The sequence below is a fragment of the Nematolebias whitei genome, chromosome 2 (assembly GCF_014905685.2).
Source record: "Nematolebias whitei isolate Nwh7 chromosome 2, NemWhi1, whole genome shotgun sequence".
NCBI lineage: Eukaryota > Metazoa > Chordata > Actinopteri > Cyprinodontiformes > Rivulidae > Nematolebias > Nematolebias whitei.
The window spans coordinates 52347971-52365140 of NC_056499.1; the positions used below are offsets into that span (position 1 = coordinate 52347971).

The following is a 17170-nucleotide window of genomic DNA, read 5'->3' on the forward strand; positions in this document are numbered from 1 at the left end:
TATATTTGTATATATAATATATATATATATATATATTTTTTTTTTAATATATATATGTATCGACGGAGGGACGGACGGAGAGACGGACGGACGGACGGACGGACGGACAGATAGACAGACAGACAGATAGACAGACAGATAGATAGGACCCCTCCTGGACAAAAATCCAACAGCCACCACTGGTTCATAAATGAAAACAAATCAAAAATGGATTTAAAGTCTTAATGTCTTTACATGAGACTGAACTATTTATCCTGATTTCTTCAGATATATATTTTTTCCTATTTACGAGTATTGTTAATGTAAATAAAGATTATCTTGATAATGAACATTAAAAACACTAAAGAAGAAAACTTAATTGCTATGCTCAACATATAAACAGCAACAATAAATATGTCTACAGCTGATGTTCATTTCATTAAAAGGAGTGGCTCAGAAAACAAAAAATGCTGGATTCACATTTTGATCATGTTACGACTCATGTTAGGACACAAAATGGTGTTGGGGAGGTTAGCATATGACGAGGACTGAGAAGGAAAGTCTGTGTGTATTTGTTTGTGTTCAGATGGTGTGGTCGGACCTGTCAGAGCTGCCAGATGCCAGAAGGTACTCATTGGGGTGAAACTGGACACAGTTGACAGCTGCAGAGTGAGATGTAAACTCTGTGATGGTTTTCCCCTGATACAGGTCCCAGAGCTGCAAAGACAAGACGCATTATCTCGATTTGTTGGTACTGGAGCTGTTACTCTCAGCTCCCAGTCAGGTACAGTCTGTGGTTTTGTCTTGTCAGCTGCACTACAATACAACAGTAGCTCTAAATTGGCACCTGTTATGACACCTGTTATAAGGTTGTGATACCTGGAAATTTAAGGAGCCCAATCACTAAACTTGGTTTTCTCTGAAGTCAGGAGGTAAAAGACAACAGGCTGTCCAGTCTGCACCAAACGTTGGTTACGTACTGTAACCTCAGAATCTATGAGTATAGGCGTAGCCCTTTAAAGCTGTCGCTGGTGGGTTTTATCCCGTCATGCAAAGCATCGCACTAAAAAGTTTGGTCCGTGCCCACCTGTTGTGTGCGACCCACCCGGTCCGTATGAATTACGTTGAGAGTGGGTAATCGGCTCCCAAATAGCTTTTTCTTCAGCCATTTAGGACCCAGTGAGGCCCGATGCTTAAAGGGCTACGCCTATACTCATAGAATCTGGGGTTACAGTACGTAACCAACGTTCTATTTCGTATAAGCTTCGCCCTTTAAGCCTGTCGCTGGTGGGTTAAAGGGCGAAGCAGATGTAGTCCTCGCCTCACTGGGTCCATTGGAACACCATACGAAGCGCCAGCTTGCCCAAAAACGTCTTGTCATTCAGCTCTCCATGTGCGTACAGACGCGTGCTATGTAGCTATGCGTTCTGAGTGCATGAACGCCCCGGAAAAGCTTTCAATGGGGAAAAGGAAGATGCTGAAAAAAGGCCGTGAACCAAACAGATCCATGGCTGATCAATATGAACAGATTAATAATAACAAGTGGACTGATTATTAATCAAATGAACTGATTGGTAACAATAGTCATGAACTGATTAGTGACAATAGAACAAGAACAACAGTCACAACCTGCGACTGATAACATATCACACTGTAAATGCATGCAGTCAGATGTGAGTTTAAATGAGGTTCCATGAAACAACAATATTCATTCTGTTAAAACACTAAGGACATAATGTGTCATGGAATGAGCCGTCACATCACGTAGATAAAAGTGAATAAATGAGCAGGGTGTTGACCACGCGGCCGCGGTGCAAATATCCTGCATTGTCATACCATTATGCAAAGCAGTCAAAGATGCGATGCCCCTGGTCGAGTGCGCCCTGAGGTTATCAGGAGGCTCTAAATCTGATGCTCTGTAGGCTTCATAAATGGCCTCACACAACCAGTGTGACAGGCGCTGGGTGGATAATGGGCAACCTGCAGATGCATCTCTATAATACACAAACAAATGTTGAGTCTGACACATTGCGGCCATGCGTGCTATGTAGCACGTCAACGCCCACACAGGACAGAGAAGAAGGAAAGATACTTCTTCTTCTGATTTGTGGGGGGAGGGAAAAAACCCTCCAACGATATCGCTCTTGATTTAAAAGAGCTCGTGACGTTTTTAGGCATGAACACTGGGTTAGGCCTCAGATCAGCTGAGCTGCCGCCAGCCTGAATTCTGAGACATGACGGAGCGACAGAGAGGGCAGATAAATCAATCACCCCCTTAGCGGATGTTAAAGCCAAAAGCAGGGCTGTTTTCAGAGCGGCTGTGGCTGAGTGGTTAGAGCAGTCGTCCTCCAATGCAAGAGTTGGGGGTTCGAACCCCACAGCAGTCACAAGCCGAAGTGTCCCTGGGCAAGACAATGAACCCCTCATTGCCTCCGATGTGTGCCCCATCGGTGTATGAATGTGATAAATCACTGATTAGTCTCTTTAGAATGATTTGTTCAATTAGCTTTGTAGAGATCTAGTAGAGTGCTGTATGAATGGGTAAATGAGCGCACAGATTGTAGTGTAAAGTGCTTTGAGAATCTCAACAAGATAGAAAGGCGCTATATAAGTACAGTCCATTTACCATTTTAAGAGACAAGAATTTAATTGGAACCTGAATCAGTGGTTCAAATGGAGCTTTGATCAGGGCTCGCAGAACCAGCGTTAAATCCCACTGTGGAGCAAGTGGGCGTGAAAACAGGCCTGCGTCTCTGTACACCTTTTAAAAAACGCTTCATCAGCGGATGATTAAAAGCTGTTCTGTCCCCGAAACCTTCGTGAGAGGAAGAGATGGCTGCAGCGTACGTTTTAATCGTGCTGAATGCCAGATTTCTGCCCATCAGCTGCTGCAGAAAGGACAGCACGCTACCTAGTGGACATGAAGTGGCCTCTACACCATTCTCTGTACACTAGCGCTGAAAAGCTGTCCACTTTGATCGGTACAGTGCTGTGGTAGATGCAGCACGTGAATCCTGGATTGTGCACACTACATCTTGAGAGAAACCCACCTTCTCTAAGCGGATCCGTTCAGTGGCCAGACCCAAAGGTGCTGGCCTATTTCTGGGTAAGTCCTGATCGCTCCTCCCGCCTGGAGGAGAGCGTCCTCCCTGCATGGCAGTTTCCACGAGCGCCCCGATAACAGGCGTCGTAGAACTGGGAACCATGGTGCATTCACGTGCACGGGAGCCACTAGGAGAGCCGTCAATCCCTTCTCCTGAACTCGGTTCAGAAACCATAATATCAGAGGAGGTGGGGGGGACGCATCAAGAAGCGTTTTGGGCCATGGGCTGTGAGCAAACGCGTCCACCCCTAGCGGTGGTTCGTCCCATGGGCTCAGTGAGAACCATAGTTGACACTGAGCGTTCTCTCGTGTTGCAAACAGGTCCACAGCCGCTTTGCCAAATTTCTGCCACATCTGAGCCATCAGATCGGGGTGGAGGGTCCAGTCCCCGTGACGCGGACCGCCCCTGGACATTACATCTGCCCCTTTGTTCAGAACACCGGGGATGTACACTGTTCTGATGGAGAGCAGGTTTTGGTGTGCCCAACACAGTAATTGTCTCGCAATGTGTAACATTTGGGATGGGCGCACACACCCCCGCCAGTTTATGTATGCAGCAGTAACCTTGTTGTCTGTGTGAATCAAAACATGTTGATTCCGCAGCACAGAAGCAAAGTGTTGAATCACATTCAGAACCGTGCAACATTCCAGAACATTTATATGAGCAGTTGTGTGAGGTGGCCACAGCGCCCCTACAGCTCGGGATAGACATGTTCCCCCCCCAACCTAACAGCGACGCGTCTGTGAAGACTGACATGTGTGACGTAGGTCTGCTGACGGGGACTTCCTCCGACAGAACCAGGGAGTTTTCCCAGTGTCGGAGGTCTGTTCTCACGGAGGGAGGTGCAGTGATCATCCGTCTCTTCTGCTTTACCGAATCCACGCGCAGACGAGCAAACCATCTCTGGAGGCATCACATGTGGAGTAAGCCCAGCAGAACCACTGTGTGAGCTGACGACATTGTTCCTAACAGCTTCATGACGGAAATGGCTGTTACTACTCTGCCAGGCCTTACGTGGCGAAGCTGGTCTTTTAGAGTTTCGATTCTCATCTGTGATAAACGAGCCCTCATGGTGGTCGAGTTTAGCTCCACTCCCAGATAAACGATTGTCTGGGCCGGGAGAATCAAGCTTTTTTTCCAATTTATGGCGAAGCCCAGATTTAGCAGGTGTGACGTCAGCACCTGGGTCTGCGCCGCTGCTTCCTGTCTGGAGCGCGACAGCAGCAACAGGTCATCTAGGTAAAACAAAATTATCATCCCTGCTCTGTGTAATGGTTGCAGGGCCGTCTCCACACACTTTGAGAATGTACGAGGCGCGAGAGAATAACCAAACGGCAGCCTGTTGTACTGATACTGAATCCCTTGAAAACAGAAGCGCAGGAAATTTCTGTGCTTTGGGATGATCGGTATGTGGAAGTAGGTGTCTTTCAGATCGATGGAGATAAACCAATCGTTTCTCTGAATGTTGTCCAACAGTTGTCTGGTTGTCAACATGTGAAGCGGTCTGTCCATGATCGCCTTGTTGAAAACTGACAGGTCCAAAAAGGGTCTTGTTCCTCCGGTCCGTTTTGGAACCAGGACGTAACGTGAGTAAAACCCTGTGTTTTACTCTCCGTCGGGAACCTTGTAAATGACCTCTTTTAACAGAAGTTCCTGGACTTCTGCGTTCACCTGGTCTGGAGATGACAGAAACGTCTCTAAAACTCCTCCGAACAGAGGGGGTTGAGCTGCAAATTGTAGCGTATAACCCCTAATGATCAGCCTGCTCATCCAACTGTCTAGAGAGCACGTCCGCTGCCACTCAGCGTAACGTTCGTGGAGTGGGGGCTCGTTTATGTGGTGCGTCATGTTTCTTACGGACGTCAGCCAGTTTACAGCCTCGACCACCGTCATGCGTCGCGGAAGTGTGCTCCGCGTGACCCAAGGCGAGGCTTTCTCGAAAGGGCTCTGAGCACGCTTCTGTGTCTCGCTCAGGCTGCGGGTTCACACTCATGTCGATGTGAACCAGCGTGTGTTGAGGAGAGGTGTGTGCGCCTTCATCAACGCGGCGCTGTTTGGGTGAAAACTGCCGGTGCTGCGCGTTTGACAACGCTGCGGTGAGAAGCGTGTAGCTCCTACTGAGAGTGAGTTTTCCCACTGGACTCGTTCTGCGGTCTCACATACATGCTGATGCGAGCCGACGTGCTGGGGAGAGGTGTGCGCGCCTTCATCAACGCAGTGCCGTTTGGGTGAAGGTTGCCGGCGTCACGGGAGTGCGCGTTTGACATCGCTGCTGTGAAAAGCGTGCAGCTCAGACTGAGAGTGAGTTATCCCACTGGACTCGTTCTGCGGACCACATTCACTTTCGACTGCTGTGTCATGCGAGTGTCTCATGTTTATCTTTGAGCTGCGGTGATTTTGAAAAACCTGTTTTAAGGACACCGGCTCGTTTGTGTGGAGGATGTGTGAGAAGAAACCGCTGTGAGACGCTGGTGAGCTCGGTTGGAGAGCGACGTCACCGTCTGGCCATGCCTCCCCGGAGGCGCAGGACGCTGGTCCAACCTGGACATCTTTGCTCCGAGATCCTCCGCCAAGCTTGGCTCTGGGGTGGTGGTGGGGGGGTGGAATTTCCACTCGGTAAAACCCCTCCACTCTGGTGATGGGCGCGGATGTGGAAACAGGCGCTCTCAGTCTACCAGGTCCGGCTGCAGCCTCGTTCCAGTAGGACGTCACTGCTGAGAAAACGAGGCCAGATAGGATCAGGACGGCGAGCTGGGGTGGAGCCAAAAAAAACCTTCCCACTACATCATCTGATCTAGGCAGGGGAAGGAGGGGGATGAAAAAAGTCCCTTCATGTCAGCCGCCTCCTGGATTATGCCAGGCAGCTCCAAGAGGAGGGTACCAACGGCTGGGAGCGATGTGGTCGCCGAAGCGAAAAAAGCCAGGGGGGAGGTGAGCATCCGCTCAGCCCCCCTCGTTCCGACACTACGCTCTCCAGGAGGGGGTGAGGGGCTGCTGCTGACGTCGCCTATCCCGGAGGAACCATCTGATTCTCTCTGAGAGTCGGCGATAAAAGGAAAAAAGGGGTCGATGGCATCGTCCAGCGTGTAGCGACCCGCCACTGAGAAATATTCCTCGGCGCTTACCTTGAAACAAGGCTGCTCGTCTGCTTCTCCTCTGGGAGGAGAACTCACCGGGACGGCAGGAGGTTGGCGTGGCTGGACCACAGGCAGCCTTAACAAAGACTGAGCTGGTCAAGCTGGACAACTTCCCTTCATTGTTCTTCTGACAGTGCTATTAGCTGGCTGAAGAAAAATGGGAGCCGATTACCCGCTCTTAACGTAATTTATACGGACCGGGTGGGGCCCACACAACAGGTGGGCATGGACTAAACTTTTCAGTGCGATGCTTTGTATGACGGGATAAAACCCACCAGTGACAGCCTTAAAGGGCGAAACCTATACGAAATAGAACATACTATTACATGGAGGTCACAGATGTTATGACAGTCACATGTACTGACACTGAGTTAAACAAAATAAGACAGCTGTCTCCATCTCCCCATTTATTTGTAGTTGTTGCAAAGGCAACAGGTCCAGGAGAGAAAGCCACACATACCTCTCCACTGCAACACTTTCTAGATCTTTCTGGGGGACTCTGAGGTATTCCCAGGCCAGAGAAGATACACTGTTAGAGTATCTTACTTTATCATGCTGAGACCCCCCCTGGTCTTGTCTGCACAGAGACGGACTAGTTATGGCCCAGTTCTGTACAGATTAGACGGGCCCAGCTGCTCTAAGTGAGCTTCCCAGGGTCAACACATGATAAGGAGTCATATTTATTTTCACCCCATTTTTCACCATCAGAAACAGATAAGACCAATGACGTCACACATAGTCACCCCACTGATTCACTCTGACAGGCTGTGCTCCCAGAAGAAGGCTGAGTCTAGGGCCAAGAAAAAGATGGAGGGTTAATCCACATCAGCTCTCCGGTTCGTGATCTCCTTCCGTGTTGGGTTGGAGACATTCATTGCTGAAACTGTAACTTTTTCCTGCCTTATGGACATTAAACTGGTAAAGTGAAAGTATAGCTCTTGATTTATTTGAGTTAGAGTGAGTTTCCTTTCCATCTGGGACTAAAAGAACCAGATGATGGTGGTGGGGAGTCAGACCGGTTTCAGGGACGGACCCGGTCTGGATTCTTCAGTTGGTACTGATACCCGGTTCTCAGACCCGAAACAGGAGAAGGAAGCTCAATATTTAAAATATCCTCAGTGACGAGGGACCGGTACCATACAGATTACAGAGGCCTCTAGAATCTTATCAGGTGAGTAGAAAACCTTTTATACAAATTTTAGCAGTCCAATAGGGACGATAGGCTGTTACGTATCCCTACAAAGACTTCTGGGTCTTCCTGGGGGCCTCTTACCAGATGGAAAGGGAGGTGTCCAAATCAGATGTTCAATCCACCTCAACTGACTCTTTGATATTGAAGAGCATACGGAGAAATGACTCTACACCAAGCTCCCTATGGATGACATATAACTCCTCTCCCTGTCTATTAAGGCTGAGCCTGGGATCTTGTTCCTTCGGCCATGATCTAAACCTCATGACCATAAGTGAGTGTCGAAACATAAATAAACCAGTATAATCAAGAGCTTTGCCTTTTGACTCAGTTCTTTCTTCGCCATGACTGACTGAAGCAATGCAATTATTAGTGAGAACAAGACCCCAATTTGTCAATACATCTCCCGCTCCATTCTTCCATCACTCGTGAACAAGATGCCTAAATACTTGAACTCCTCCACCTGTGGAAGAGTCTCCACCACGACTGGGAGGGTACATTCCACAAGTTTCTGGTAGAGAACCATGGCCTCAGACATAGAAACTGACTCTCATTCCAGCCGCTTCACACTCGGCTGTGAACCGCCACTGTGCGCGCTGAAGGTCTTGGCCTGAAGATGATAGCAGAACCATCATGTACATAAAGCAGAGATGAGACCCTGGGGTTTCAAAACCAGATACCCACCTCTCTATGACTGCATCTTGAGATCCTGTCCATGAACACCACAAACAGGATTGGAGATCCCGCACTGATGCACTCACCTGTCTGTGAGATGACGTTCCACATCCCTAGAGCTAGTCTATGCCACCAGGAATTGGCATAGCCAGGGACCCTCCCTTGCCTGCTGCCTGGCATGTACAGCACCGACCTTGATGAACCTCACTGCAAGTGGTGGGTCCACGTGGAGGTGGTTTCTTCTCATTTCTTCAGACTTGGCCCATATATGAACCCAGAATAGAAGTTTATATTTCAACATAAATTGTTTTAAAATTATTAGAAAATATTTGACACTTCATGCAGAGATGTTCTTCATCTCAATGATTCTTTCACATTTGTCTTATGGAGCTCCTGTCTAGTCACAGACTCACCAAACTACACTTAAACCATTGGAAAGTCTCTACAATCTGGCCTTGAAAGTTTTATACCAAAAGCAAATCAGATTTCATCACTGTAATTGTTTAGCTAAGTTTGGTATTCTAGAATTTTCCAATTTTATAAATTCCAATTTTTTAAAATTGATCTTCATATGATTAAATGGACTTGCACCCAAACCATTAAGCAATTGTATACAGATACTGCAGGGCTACAGCAGATCTATCAGAGCGGCTTTAAATGGCGACTGTAAGGTTCCTTTTCGTAGAACCACTTTTGCTCAAAGTGCTCTTTCTGTGAGACGATCCACAATTTTGAACTCACTCCCTGTCAATTTAAAGTCTGTAACAAGATTAAATATGTTTAAAAAACAAACAAAACTCTGGCTGTGTCCAAAACAGCATTGCATTCATGCTTAATGTATTTTCTCTTATCATTGTTAGTATTTTACTTGTCATGATGACAGGTGCGGCACTGCCTCACCTGCCTCCCCTGACTGCACGTCACTGCCAGGGAGGTGCCCTGGTTTCCCTTTTCTGGATGAGGTTTCCTGATGCATTTTTTATTTTTATCATTTGTGTTGAACAACACAGCTGAGCTAATGTTAAATTTGGTTGGTCTGTGCAGCTGATCACAGGGGCAGGGACAACAGCTTGAGCAGGGAGGCTTAGGCATCTCTTTCCAAAGCCACCTCTTCCAGTTCTTCCAAGGCTTTCCTAGGCCAACCGATTGACAGTCTCTCCACCGTATCCTAGTTCTTTTGCCGTGTCTCCTCCCTACTGGGCATGCACAAAGCACCTCCCTAGGAAAGCATCCCGAAGGCATCCTTACCAAATGCCCTAAACACCTTAACTGGCTCCTCTCCATGTAATGGAGCAGTGGTTGTATTTCAAGACACTTCCTGATAACTGAACTTCTCACCCTATTTATAAGGGTCTAGGTACCCTGTGGAGAAAACTCATTATGACTGCCTGTATCCTATATCTTGTTCTTTTGGTCACTACTCAGAGCTGAGGGTAGGAACTGTTACAACGGCAGTTGGCTGCGGATCACCCGTCACTACAGCTAGTTGCTGCTAGTCATGGGCCTTAGGCCTCCTCTCAGACTCAGGACCCGCCTCCAGACAACGTCGCTCCCCCTGACTCGAACCTCCCTCAGAAGCGGCACTCACACTAACAATAAATCAAGGAAACGTGAATTCAGTTTTACCAATTGTATTAAAATCAAGGCCTCTCCGGTACATGACACGAGATCAGAAACCAGAAGGGGCAGATGTCCCGTGTCATTACTGATTTATAGGCCCTAGACTGCTCCTTCACAGAAGGGGAGCACAACCTGTCACATGTATGAGGGGGCGTGACTAAGTGTGATCTCAACGAGCTTATGTAGTTTGACGTGTAAGGAAAAATGAGACGATGCTACAAAAGCCTTTGTACATGATGTAGCAAGCAAAATGAATTATATTCCTCGACAGATATTGAATCCCTGGGAGACGCTTTTTAGAGTTGCTGGCCCCGTTTAACCCAGTCAAAACCGGGTCATAATTTCATTATGATTCCATCTCTGAGCTGATCAAAAATCCTAGGACCAGTCTAGATAATTTACTAACAGAACGTAGACCGACAGGTAACCGAAAAGCTTCACATTGTAGCTCATCTCCCTCTTCACTACAAAGGACCAGTACAAAGTGCTCAATACTGCAGAAGCTGCATCAATCAATCTATCTAGCACTGCATTCTTCCATCTCTAGTGAACGAAAACCTAGAGATATTTTAACTTTTTCACTTGAGGCAGCACCTCAACCCAGAGAGGATAATTGCCAGAAAGAGTGGATTGCCCTCACTGGGTTGAGAGGGCAATCCACTCTTTTCTGACTGAGGCTCATGGCCTCAGATTTAGAGGCGCTGATCCTCCCAGATGCTTAACACTTGTCTGAAAACTGCCCCAGTAAAAAACTGGAGATCGCAGTTTGATGACATAAATGGGACATCATCAGCAGCAAATAGCAAAAATGGAATCCTGAGGTCACCAAACTGGACCCATTCCACCCCATCTGTACTGACAACATCTGTTCATAAAAGTTACAAACAGAATTGTGACAATAGGTCTCCTTGGTGGGATCTAACTCCCACCTTAAAGATGTTCGACTTACTGCCAGCATTGCGAACCAGATTCTTGCACCATTTGTATAGCGACTGAATGACCCTTAGTGAGACACCCAATCGCTGCGTTTTCTCAATCATTATCTAAGGAGAGCAGACTGGCCTAACGGAACCGCCTGTCCCACTATAAAGATCACAGTTTGTAAAAAATACATATATGCTCGTACATGCTATTGCAACTTTGTATGAAATGTTAGTACATATGGACAAATATCATTAGCATACAGACACGTCCAACTTGTGCATATGACCAAACTCCTGCTAGCAGAGATGATGCCACTGTGGGAGTGTGCACATTCTGTTTCAGTCACTCTCTCAGGTAAGCTTATTGATTTCTGCAGCTTTAGTTCTTGGAACCAAACTATATTAACCATAAAAATGTTTATTAGTATGATCAGAATACAGTGTTTCCCCTAGATAACTTGCCATGGCGGGGCGCTCATCTCGTCCGTGATTTTTGTTTGGGGGGTGTGTGAATGGAGACTCGTCCCAAGCTGTGCAGCTCGCTGTTTAAACCAACAGTTTTAGTGGGGGGGTGGGGGACACAGAGGCAGCAGCGCACTGTTTGCACTGACAGTTTTACAGTTTTAGACCAGGGTGTGTGAGAGGAGAGAGACAGACACACATCTCAGCCGTGCGCTGTCTGAACCAACAGGTTTTTTTTGGGGGGTGGGGGGGGGGAGACAGATGCAAATCTGAGCTGTGCGCTGTTTGTACCAACAGTTTTCGAGTGGCGGGGGTGCATTCAGCGTTAGGGTTCAGCATGAAGGAAGAGGCTGCCTTTAGCTTTTTAGCTAGCACTCCTGCATTGCGAGCCGCTAGTTTAGCGTTACGTCAGTGCAGACAGGTGGTTGGGGGTGGGGTTTGGTAGAAGGGGCGCTTGGTTCTGTTGACGGGGCGGGGCGCCCCGCTTGTATAATGGTAGGAGAAAGACTGGAATAAATGCAGAGGTGTGTCGCTGCTCAACTTGTGGGGGTTCTTTCTAAAAATTCATGATGTTCTCTATGTTGAGAGTGTCAGTTTCAAGTGTTTCTTGTTTATCATAAATATCTGCTAATTTAGATCCTGTAGCTGATTAACAAGCTTTGGTTATCTGTATGTGCTGTTTGTCAATATTTGAAACCATATTGTGTACTGTGATAAATGCTATTCAATAAATAAACAACTACTTAAAATAAATTGTAATAAATGACTAAATGAACAGATTTAAAAAATATATATAATCCCTTTAAGTGAAATAAAGTCATATTAAGGCAGAAATCTGTCTTGCAAATATAAATGGCATTTTTTAAGTTATTTTGTACTGTGCAAAGGTCTGCCTATGCTATATATTTTTTAAATTATCACAATTATGAATATAAAAAAAAATCTAAAGGAAAAATAACCCTTTCAGTTTTAGCTTTTAGGAGTTTTATCACTGTAATCACATTTTAACTTGTGATGTCTCATTATGAGGGTTGTCATGTTTGAAAATTCTAATTTATGGACATTGTCACTAAAAGTAAGTGAACATTAAAAACCAAATGTTGCAGCACACTCCACACTGAAAGAGTGTTTTAGCAACAATTAAAACTGTTATTAAAGGCAGAACACATTCTTTATGCAACGCCCCATCCCAGTGCCAGAAACCTAGGGCAAACATTAAACTACCATACTCCCGGAGCACTAAAAACATCAAACCCCTCTGCAGGGGAAAGAGCACAACTTGTAACTTGTACTCTAAAATATATATTTTTAATTTTTTTAATTAAAAATAAGGATGCAGTAACAACCAATAAAATTGCAAGCACATTGAACACTGTTCTTACAGTTTTTAAAGGTGTATGGACTTTATTAAAGCCTACAGCTCTGTGAGAAAACACATTTACCTTTATTCCGTTACTTCTGTTGCTGATGTATTTGGACAGACAGTCATATTTAGATTGTGCAGCAGACTACAGAGATCTGCTGCATTCAGACACTAAATGAGTGTAAATTGGAGGGCATGCATGCACAAACATAGAATTAGTGCTGTTCGTTTTATGAATTTGATGCAGAGATGGAGCAGTTAAGAAAAAATGAAGACAAAGTTGGAGTCTAAACCACCTGCAGCGCAACGAGTGAATCTGGGCCTCAGTCTGACCAAGTTTAGGAACAAATAGAGGCAGATTCTGCAGTAAAACCCAAACACTCATGTATCCTGATGCATGCTCAAAGTGGTAGCAAAATCTAAAAAAGTTAAGTCTGGTCCTCTGGACGGGTTTAAAAAAAAAAAATAATAATTGTCGAAACGTTTCTTTTTTCATCCGAAAGACTTCTTCAGTCCTTCAGTCGACTGAAGAAGTCTTTCGGATGAAAGACGAAATGTTTTTACATTTTTTTAGTTTTTTAAACCAAACCACTCATGTTTTTTTTTCCAGTTTCTCAAACCCAGCTTGGTTTTGTTCTGAATTCTGACAGAATGTAGTGAACTGGGTCAGTACCTTTACAGTGCCATCGTCACTTGCTGAGGCCAACCACTTCCCATCTGGACTGAATGCCAGGCTTTGTACGGCCTGGGTGTGACCCTGAAACACAAACCATTACGTCCAAAACTTTCACTCTCAAACACAGAATAGATTTATCAGTTCTGGTGTATGTTTGTTCTTTATATTAATCCAGAGTGGATTAGAGTTGATGCTGTCTGACTTTTGGACTATATCAATAAAAAGCACAACATTCATAATGAGTCTGTTGTCTCTACCAACACACACACACACACCTCTTACCTTGTACCTGAACACGTAACCCTTCCTCCGGATGTCCCACAGCTGACAAAACATTGATGTTTAACAAAGAAACAGGTCAAAAACATTAATATTGATTTCAAATATGAGCACTTATTTTTATGAACAAACACACCTTTATGTTCGTGTCCATGGAGCTAGAGGCCAGAAAGTTTCCAAACGGATGAAAACCCAAACTGGTGATGTTGGCTTTGTGTCCCATCAGAGTGCGTAACACTGGAGACAGGAAGCAGAACACGTTAGCAGAAAGGTGCAGCGACATCAAAATATTTACATCTCCTGACAGTTAAAATTGATTGATTAAGAAACCTCATTCTTTACAGAAGATGAACAAAAACAACAAACATTCAGCACAACCCACCCAGGTTCAGGTTCAGCCACTAAAGACAGCATGAAAAACTAGAAAACATCACCAGTTTTACGTTTAGATCAACTTGAAACAAACCTCTAATGACACAACATTTTCTAGATAAAATATCAGAAAGACCCCTGTACGTTTAGATTGTGGCTACAATAACTTTAAAAGTAACATTTTATTATTTTAATCTGGACAAAAAGATAAACAGACACCATTTTATATTCTATATTATCTTTAAGGTTCTGTGCAGAATCACCACCTCAATGTTGGTGGAGGGATTTGAGAACCCTCGTTATGGCTATACTGTCTGGAGCAACAATCCTTGGTAGGGACTCTCATAGCAAACTGAGCCTAGAGGAGGGGTCAGACAAAAAGTAATTCAAAAGACCTTGATGAGAAGAAACAATATTTATTGAGATTCTTCACCCAATCTGTAGTGTCCACAACAGCTTTTTTTTTTTTTACTTTTATTTTTTGTTTTTTTTAAACACACACACACACACACACACACACACCTACAATACAATGAATAAAGGAGAAAAAAAAAAAAAAACAGCCTCCACTCTTAAAACAAACAAAGGATATAAGACAAAAAGAAAACAGCCCACCGTTGCCAGTATATCAAGTAAAAAAAAAAAAACGGTAAGAAACAAATAAATAAAAACAATATCAGTTAATCAGGAACAGAGGAAAAGTTGATTCGTTTAGCCAAAAGTTGCAATGGTTGCCAAACACGTGCAAATTGCTCAGAAGAGCCATGCAGCGACATCCTGATTTTCTAAAGTTTAAGGAAATAAAGAATATCCCTGAGCCAGAGCAAAAAAGAGTGGGGATGAGGCAATTTCCATTTAAGTAGTATCACTCTCCGTGCAATAATGTTCATAAAAGTTAGAGAATGACCCTGAGATGGGGTTAAGTGGGGTCTTCCAGAAAAGACTCCAAACAAGGCGCTCAGGGGATTGGGGTCAATTTTTCTTCCAACCACCTCAGAAATAGCAGCAAATATCTCCGTCCAAAAAGGTATCAAGCTGAGGGCACTGTCAAAGTATAAAATTTGCAGGGGATTGTTGACATGTGTCACAAGCCAGAGAGACCGTGCTATAAATCTTAAATAAACAGGCTTTAGTATAATACACACGGTGCACCAGCTTGCACTGGATAAGACAGTGCCTCGCGCAAATAGAGGATTTATGTACTCGTGTCTGAATACGTGACCAGAGCTCATCAAAAATATTGTCCCCAATATCTTGTTCCCAAAGGCTCCTAATCGAGTTTAAAGAGCTCTGACGGAATGAAGCGATTCAATTATAAAGAGTAGAAATAGATTCCTTCAGCCCAGGGGTAGACAAAAACAAGGAATCCAAGAATTCAGGCAAATGGGGAAAAGTGGGGAAGTTACTATGGGCAAGACTGTGAATATGTAGATATCTAAAAATGTGGTGTGATGGAAGAGCAAATCTTTCTGATAGTTGTGCAAAGGAGGCAAAAACATTATCAACAAATAAATCCTTGAAGGTCCATATGCCAAGATCAGACCAAGTTGTGAAGGTTTTATCTACCAGAGCGGGAGCAAATGGTATGGTTTGCTGTAATAGGTGCATGAGGAGATAATAGTTGTAGGCCAAAATGGTGCCGTAACAGGGTTCAGATCTTAAGGGAAATTTGGACTATTTTGTTTTTTGTATACACAGAGGTGGAGGATTGGATTAGTGAATACACCAGAGATGTGAGAGAAACAGGTTTTGCAGAATTTGTCTCCACAGCTAACCAGTCGGGGAGGGGAGAAGTCCCACAGTAGCGCCAATATTTAAAAAATCTAGTATTGGAGGCCCAGTAGTTGTACGTAAGTTTGGGTAAGGCCATTCCTCCAATTCATTTTAAAGCAGTTAACGCAAGCCACCAAAGATAGTTTAAGCAGGGACCAGGGTTCAAAGTCTTCTTTAAAGTTTATTAACAAGGGAGAAAAGATGGCTTTAAAGAGGTCTTCAATCTTATGTGCGATTTGGATTCCTAGGTATGAACAACTGTTGTTAGCCCTTTTAAAGGGAAAGGCATGCAGAGGAAGGGATTTGGCTGCCAAACTGATAGGAAAAAGCGCTAAATAAACAACCTGAATTGAATTAATTGGAGATACGTCACTTTATCCGGGCTGCCTTTAAGCTGCTATATTTATATCCATCTGCTCAGAACAAACTCGGGTTCAGGCTGCTGTTTAATGCACCATATTACAAACCGGATTCCAAAAAAGTTGGGACGCTAACCAAATTGTGAATAAAAACTGAATGCAATGATGTGGAGGTGCCAACATATAATATTTTATTCAGAATAGAACACAAATCACAGATCAAAAGTTTAAACTGACAGAATGTATCATTTTAAGGGAAAAATCTGTTGTTTCCAAATTTCATGGCGTCAACAAATCCCAAAAAAGTTAGGACAAGTCCATTTTTATCACTGTGTGGCATCCCCCTTCTTCTTTCAACACTCAACAGATGTCTGGGGACAGAGGAGACCAGTTTCTCAAGTTTAGAAATAGGAATGCTCTCCCATTCATGTCTAATACAGGCCTCGAGCTGTTCAATCATCTTGGGCCTTCTTTGTCGCACCTTCCTCTTTATGATGTGCCAAATGTTCTCTATAGGTGAAAGATCTGGACTGCTTGCTGGCCATTTCAGTACCCGGATCCTTCTCCTACGTAGCCATGATGTTGTAATTGCTGCAGAATGTGGTCTGGCATTATCGGGTTGAAAAACGCAGGGTCTTCCCTGAAAGAGATGACGTCTAGATGGGAGCATATGTTGTTCTAAAACCTGAACATAGCTCTCTGCATAAATGGTGCCTTTCCAGACATGCAAGCTGCCCATGCCACAAGCGCTCATGCAACCCCATACCATCAGTGATGCAGGCTTCTGAACGGAGCGATGATAACAACTTGGGCTATCCTTGTCCTCTCTGGTCCAGATGACATGGCGTCCTAGTGTTAAATGGTAAATGGACTGTACTTATATAGCGCCTTTCTATCTTATTTCAAGATACTCGAAGCCCTGTACACTACAATCTGTGTCCTCATTTACCCATTCATACAGCACTCTACAAGATCTCTACAAAGCTAATTGAACAAATCATTCTAAAAAGACTAATCAGAGATTTAGATCACATTCATACACTGATGGGACACACATCAGAGGCTATGAGGGGTTCAGTGTCTTGCCCAGGGACACTTCGACATGTGACTGCTGGTGGATTCGAACCCCCAACTCTCGCATTGGAGGACGACTGCTCTAACCACAGCCACAGCCGCCAGTGTTCCATAAAGAACTTCAAATCGTGACTCATCTGACCACACAACAGTCTTCCATTTTGCCACACTCCATTTTAAATGAT

The 17170-nt window shown here is 44.6% G+C and overlaps 1 protein-coding gene across 1 annotated transcript in view; it reads right to left on the minus strand.

The window, feature by feature from the left end:
* Positions 1-561: 561 nt before the first annotated feature.
* Positions 562-17170, minus strand: part of LOC119427223 (katanin p80 WD40 repeat-containing subunit B1) — a 62792-nt gene continuing 46183 nt past the window's right edge. The window contains exons 5-8 of the mRNA XM_037694807.1: positions 13544-13644; positions 13411-13452; positions 13126-13209; positions 562-696 (exon numbers count right to left, since the gene is read on the minus strand). Of these exons, the coding sequence (XP_037550735.1) occupies positions 562-696; positions 13126-13209; positions 13411-13452; positions 13544-13644 (362 nt within the window). The remainder of the gene's footprint in view (positions 697-13125; positions 13210-13410; positions 13453-13543; positions 13645-17170) is intronic.